The 7,057-nt window shown below is 50.1% G+C and overlaps 1 protein-coding gene across 1 annotated transcript; it reads right to left on the reverse strand.

The window, feature by feature from the left end:
- Positions 1-1,058: 1,058 nt before the first annotated feature.
- Positions 1,059-2,204, reverse strand: LOC138487592 (uncharacterized). Its single transcript, XM_069614061.1, has one exon. It carries the CDS (start codon positions 2,202-2,204, stop codon positions 1,059-1,061), a length of 1,146 nt encoding a protein of 381 aa, XP_069470162.1.
- Positions 2,205-7,057: the final 4,853 nt, after the last annotated feature.

Raw genomic sequence — 7,057 nt, forward strand, 5'->3', positions numbered from 1 at the left:
TGAAGCTTGGGGAAGGGAACCCCCTGGGCCTTGTGAACTGTCTTGAAGCTTGGGGAAGGGAACCGCTGGGCCTTGTGAGCTGTCTTGAAGCTTGGGGAAGGGAACCCCTGGGCCTTGGGAACTGTCTTGAAGCTTGGGGAAGGGAACCCCTGGGAACTGTCTTGAAGCTTGGGAAAGGGTACCCTTGGACATTGTGAACTGTCTTGAAGCTTGGGGAAGGAAACCCCTGGGCCTTGCGAACTATCTTGAAGCTTGGGGAAGGCAACCCCTGGGCCTTGTGAACTGTCTTGAAGCTTGGGGAAGGCAACCCCTGGGCCTTGTGAACTGTCTTGAAGCTTGGGGAAGGGAACCCCTGGCCTTGTCAACTGTCTTGAAGCTTGGGGAAGATTAGCCCTGGGCCTTGTGAACTATCTTGAAGCTTGGGGAAGGGTAGCCCTGGGCCTTGGGAACTGTCTTGAAGCTTGGGGAAGGGATCCCCTGGGCTTTGTGAACTGCCTGGAAGCTCGGGGAAGGGAACCCCTGGGCCTTGGGAACTGTCTTGAAGCTTGGGGAAGGGAACCACTGGGCCTTGGGAACTGTCTTGAAGCTTGGGGAAGGGAACTCCTGAGCCTTGGGAACTGTCTTGAAGCTTGGGGAAGGGAACCCCTGGGCCTTGGGAACTGTCTTGAAGCTTGGGGAAGGGAACCCTGGGCATTGTGAACTGTCTTGAAGCTTGGGGAAGGGTAGCCCTGGGCCTTGGGAACTGTCTTGAAGCTTGGGGAAGGGATCCCCTGGGCCTTGTGAACTGTCTTGAAGTTTGGGGAAGGGAACCCCTGGTCATTGTGAACTGTCTTGAAGCTCGGGGAAGGGAACCCCTGGACATTGTGTACTGTCTTGAAGCTTGGGGAAGGGAACCCCTGGACATTGTGAACTGTCTTGATGCTTGGGGAAGGAAACCCCCTGGGCCTTGTGAACTGTCTTGAAACTTGGGGAAGGCAACCCCTGGGCCTTGTGAACTGTCTTGAAGCTTGGGGAAGGGAACCCCTGGCCTTGTCAACTATCTTGAAGCTTGGGGAAGATTAGCCCTGGGCCTTGTGAACTGTCTTGAAGCTTGGGGAAGGGTAGCCCTGGGCCTTGGGAACTGTCTTGAAGCTTGGGGAAGGGATCCCCTGGGCTTTGTGAACTGCCTGGAAGCTCGGGGAAGGGAACCCCTGGGCCTTGGGAACTGTCTTGAAGCTTGGGGAAGGGAACCACTGGGCCTTGGGAACTGTCTTGAAGCTTGGGGAAGGGAACTCCTGAGCCTTGGGAACTGTCTTGAAGCTTGGGGAAGGGAACCCCTGGGCCTTGGGAACTGTCTTGAAGCTTGGGGAAGGGAACCCTGGGCATTGTGAACTGTCTTGGAGCTTGGGGAAGGGAACCCTTGGACATTGAACTGTCTTGAAGCTCGGGGAAGGGAACCCCTGGACATTGTGTACTGTCTTGAAGCTTGGGGAAGGGAACCCCTGGACATTGTGAACTGTCTTGAAGCTTGGGGAAGGAAACCCCCTGGGCCTTGTGAACTGTCTTGAAACTTGGGGAAGGGAACCCCTGGACATTGTGAACTGCCTTGAAGCTCGGGGAAGGGGAACCCCTGAGCCTTGGGAACTGTCTTGAAGCTTGGGGAAGGGAACCCCCTGGGCCTTGTGAACTGTCTTGAAGCTCGGGGAAAGGAACCCCTTGTCATTGTGAACTGTCTTGAAGCTTGGGGAAGGGAACCGCTGGGCCTTGTCAACTGTTTTGAAGCTTGGGGAAGGGAACCCCTGGGCCTTGGGAACTGTCTTGAAGCTTGGGGAAGGGAACCACTGGGCCTTGGGAACTGTCTTTAAGCTTGGGGAAGGGTAGCCCTGGGCCTTGTGAACTGTCTTGAAGCTTGGGGAAGGGTAGCCCTGGGCCTTGTGAACTGTCTTGAAGCTTGGGGAAGGGATCCCCTGGGCCTTCTGAACTGCCTTGAAGCTTGGGGAAGGGACCCCTGGGCCTTGGGAACTGTCTTGAAGCTGGGGTAAGGGTTCCCCTGGGCCTTGTGAACTGTCTTGAAGCTTGCGGAAGGGAACCCCTGGGCCTTGGGAACTGTCTTGAAGCTCGGGGAAGGGTAGCCCTGGACCATGTGAACTGTCTTGAAGCTTGGGGAAGGGTAGCCCTGGGCCTTGGGACTGTCTTGAAGCTCGGGGAAGGGAACCCCTGGACATTGTGAACGGTCTTGAAGCTTGGGGAAGGGAACCCCTGGGCCTTGTGAACTGTCTTGAAGCTTGGGGAAGGGTAGCCCTGGGCAGGCCTAGAGCTGGAAGAAGCTCTGAACAGTTATGTGAACACTTATTTAGTCTGACACTGACGTCCCTACACTTTATGTATAAGTAGATGTGAGGGCAAGTAAGTTTTGGACACAGGCAAATATTTACTGTGGACTTCCTGACTGTGAAGGCATCATGGAGTAGACACAGACAACAGATTCAAAGGTGTTCTCGAAAGTTTTATTTAACTTAAAATGCAGGATGGAGTAAGGCCTAACTTGTCCTATGCTAAAGTGGAATTTCCCTACCTAAAGAAACTAAGGATAGTCTGTGTCAGGAAATCCAAATCAATAGGTGTGTGTCCAAAATCTATACTTGCCATCACAACTAACTGTATACAATGGGTAGGGATGTCAGCATCAAAAGAATAGTGTTCGAAATAAAGTTCTGAACTTCTTCCAGCTCTTGGCTTAGGATCAGCTTCTCCTTCCTCAAATTCAAAATAGTTCCCAAGGTATAAGTGTTCCCTTCCCCAGAGTTCAAATCTTCCAGTTTTAAAAAATAACACCGTTCCTTGTGACACTTCCCAGCTCCTTTGATATCAATACTTTTCACTAGTTCACTTAGGCAGTTCTGTTTCTTAACTTCAAATTCACATATAAGGCCATTGCAAAACACCTGTTTCTTCATGCAGTCCTTCATTGGCTTCTCTTTAGTGGGGTGTAGTCGGTCTAGGAGCAGTTGTCGGACCACGCGGTCCACACATTACAGGTCACGCAACCGATACCCCTTCTTACTGCTTTCATCAACAATTAGCCACTGTTTCATTCCCCAGTGTTGTACTCTTCAGACACTGTACCAAGACATGCTTAGACACCATGCACTTTGTCACTTTTCTGCATTCATCTGGCTCTTGCCAACACAGGCTTCCTCTTGCCCTGTAGGCTTCCTCTTGCCCTGTACTTTCTCGTCCCCTCTCAGCTTTGTGCCAACAGTTTCTCATGTTCATACCATTCTTGGTATGCTCTTGCCTTTGCAATACTTGTTTCACACAATATATTATGTGGCATCTGCCACATGTAATACCTTGCTTTCAGTCCATTCACAAGCGTTCAACTTCCTTTTCACTCTGTGCAGCATTCAAAGGTGCTTTTGATAACTTACAGTTCACTCAGCATTCAAAAAGGACTATTTCATAAATTACTGCAGTGCCCGGTATGAGCGTTTCCCTGCTTTACACTCCCTGGTCGCTCACGGCAGCTCCATTCTAATGGCGTCCCTCGCAACGGGCTTCTCAACAGTCCTTCAGCTTTCCGGCTTCCCCAAACTCTGCCTCTCCCTTGCGGCATCCACTGAGAGCACCGCTTGCTCTCCTGGTTTCCCACGGCAGATGGGAGTTTCACAGCTCCTGGTGCGCGGACCCGTTCAGGGGATAGCAGGACCTCCAGACCCTTCACGGCCTGGCATCTCTTTCTCCTTCCTAACACGACTCCCGGCATCTGGGTGTCCAGCTCCTTTCTCTCCATCCTGTGTCTCCTCTCTCAATGCGGCAGGCATTTTTATATCCATTAGGTGTGTTAACTGACACCAGGTGTGGGTCATTGAGTTCAATTGCCTGACTATGGAGTCCTCCATTAGTTGGACATGCATGGTTGTTGCGCCGGTATGTCTCCATAGCCCTCTTCTGGGTCTCAGAACCAGAGTGGTGTTTGGAACTGTCTGAGTCAACAAAAGGAGCATGTATAACTCAGTTATGTCTCTTCCTCGTCCCAGTATTAAGGCGTTGTTTCTGGGGGATAGTTTGGAGGGAAGAAAAGGTAAAGAGTTGACAGTAGCCTACAAAGGTCTCAGGTATGGACTGTGTGGTAACACCAGGTTCCCCGACCCTCTCCTCACCTGAACTGGTATGAGCCGTAGAGGATTCTTCCGCCTCGCCTGAGGAGAGTCTTTTCCTTCTTTGTCGCCAAGTTTCGCTGGTCTCCTTCTGGTAAATCCTTCCCTTCAGCTTGTAGTTGCAGGTATGGGCTCCACCGGAAGCCACTCTGCCAGAAATGTGGGTAAATCTGGCAGCGGGGACCCCAGGGAGCCCACCCCAGACCAGGGAAAAAGCTTGTCGAAAAAACCCTGGCAAGTTGTGACGGCGTATACCAGCTGAAGACTTCAATTCCCAGGATGCACTGTGATGCGAATGCGAGCATTAGCAGGAGTTCGGCGAAATGGAACAGCAACAGTACAGCAAAGATTGCCAGGCAGAGAATCCAACAGAGGAGGGGTCAGACGAAGGTAAGCATAGCACACGGCTAAATGAACAGGGAAGCACGGAACAGGTAGAAAGTACGAGACACAGGGAACAACGTACTGGGAAGAAGTCAGAAGGAGGGAAGGGCATGAAAGCCGGGAAAGGAGAAGGAAGGGATCCCGTCTGAAAACGGGAAGAAAGAAAAACAAACGGAGCGTTAGGAAAAACTTTCCCGTAGCACTGGAAAGTTGCAACGCATGCGCGTTAGCTTCTTCCGGGTAATTATAGGCTGAAAGACTAGAATGCGCCTGATGTTTACAAAGGCGGTGTCCATCTACCATTTCCACCTTCTCCATACCCGCCAGGGTCGGCTGCTCATGACAAAAGGCTTTAGGGATAGAATGTTCACTGTTAAAAGGGAAAGGGGATACCATGTCTCCCCTAAGGACGTCCTCTCCCCACTCCCCAAGTTCCCTCCACACAGGTTATCCTCCCTCACATATCCACCCCCAGGGTCGGGATCCAAAAGTGATGGCCTTTCTCTGGCCACCTGAGAGGAGGATCCAGGGGAGAAAAGAAGTGGGGACACCCTCAGGTTCCTCACAGGACATAGACTACCGTTTTTATTTAGGTAGACAAATGGCAGGATAGGCCTTTTTCCAACCCTTTTCACGTTAAATTAAAGTTTCCCAAACTTCATTTCTGTTGTCTGTGTCTACTTCATGATGCCTTCACAGTACACAGGCAGAGCCTCGGCTCATCCAAATACATTGATTGAGAGGTAACAATATGGATTACGAGCATGCATAGTACAGAAGGCAAGCACATGAGGGGGGAGTAGTGAAGGTAAGGTGTCATATGCCGGCCGCGCCGCACAAAGAGGTTATGGGCCACCCCAGCAGCACACGGAAGGCAGTAAATCACGAGGGCACTTGAAGACAGACATTTGGGTAATAAAATTACAAAGACGACAGAAATGTAGATAGCAGACAATAAGTAAATAGTACACAAGCAGAGCCACACCAGCAAGGCTTGGCTACGTCAGCTGTGTGCACCATGAGCGATAAAAGTCTGATAGTCACACAGGCAGTGAGAGATATCTTTGGAAATACAGTTGCTGAAGTAGCAGAAGTGTAGAGCGCAGTGGATGGACAGTGACGAGCGCCCGCAATGCCGTACTGGATGGGTTGGGGGATACGGCAGTCGATCGATGCATTAGAGTCAGGGCCCGGGGCTGCCTGTTACAAGAAGGGGTATGAGCGTCCAGGATAGAAAATGCATATGTGAAGGCATAGTCACGTAGAATGCTCGATGCATTTGGAGACCTACCTAGTGTTTCCATAGGAGGGCATGGGAATCAAGAATCAGGAAGAGCAGACGCGAAGTACCGGTGTACAGGTTCAGATGGATTTAGACATCAGTGCTGTAGGGCCAGAGCAGGCTATTCTACCTACGGTCAGGATCTAGACAGGGACCTCATAAGTTAATGGGTGTTCAGAGGTGAGCACATGAAATATGAGTGAGGTGTCTGGTTGTGGAGTGGAGGGATCGCTGCGGGCTCTGTTTCCTAACATTACGAGGACTCATATCAATAACTGGCAGATAATGAACATTCATTGGATAGTAGGATGCCTCTGCTTTTGCGGAAGAAAGGTGGGATGCTGTGTCTGTTCTGTATCCACCATATCTTTCAGTGCTACCCTATGAAAATGTGTGGTTACTGTGCTCTGTCTTATAGGATACCTCATAGCTTAACAGCAGAACACATCAGTGTAATGCATTTAATCCTCACCTGCGACCACACCTTCGACCTTGCATCCTTCAGAACCATTCTCAGAATCTCTGGCAGATGAGTCCTCGTCAATTTCGGTGTCCACCCTCTTCTTAAAGGCACGAGGTGCTCTGTCAGAAGCTCCGCTTACTTCCTCAGATTCCATTGGGTCTATTGAAGTCTGAAAATCCTCCACAGATCGCTCCTCTCCTGCCTCAATCTTCACCCAATTCCTGGAAGAGTCGTCTTTCTGTCCTTCAACCTTCACCCGTTTAATAGAGCGTAGGCGGTCAATGCGAGATGGACTCTCTTCTTGGACCATCACCCACTCCACAGTGTCCTGACTATCCCAAACAGACATTTGCTCTGGTTTGTCACTCTGGAACTGGTCCATGATGTCTTGGGAATCCTTAGCAGAAGGTGCAAGGCAAGGTCTTCTTCAATCTTCAGGCGATCACAAAAACAAAGAAAGAGAGAAGGAAAAAGGTTAGGACCAGAGAGGCACCAGACAAGTGTTGTCCATTTCGCCTGTTTATGAGGGTACAGGAACTTGATTTCAGCCCCAGAATTCCCCAATCCTGTACACATCCCATCACTTCTTATCATTGGGATTTGTATCTAAACCAGTAGAAAGTGCAATTAAATATGACTTTTGCTGTAATACGTTGCTTATTTTTTAAAGCTTACACTATTGCATGTTCAAGCTTAAGAGGGTCAATGCGTTATATATAATTTCATATGCAGATACAATCAAGTTACACTATTTTTAATGGTTGTTTTAACTTTCATAATTGCGCGATT

This window comes from Ambystoma mexicanum, chromosome 9, assembly GCF_040938575.1.
Source record: "Ambystoma mexicanum isolate Mex_15411 chromosome 9, UKY_AmexF1_1, whole genome shotgun sequence".
Classification (NCBI taxonomy): Eukaryota; Metazoa; Chordata; class Amphibia; order Caudata; family Ambystomatidae; genus Ambystoma; species Ambystoma mexicanum.

Bases quoted from the DNA above. Each gene is read 5' to 3' on its own strand.
- LOC138487592 (XM_069614061.1), bottom strand. From the start codon at position 2,204: ATGTCCAGGGGTTCCCTTCCCCGAGCTTCAAGACAGTCCCAAGGCCCA.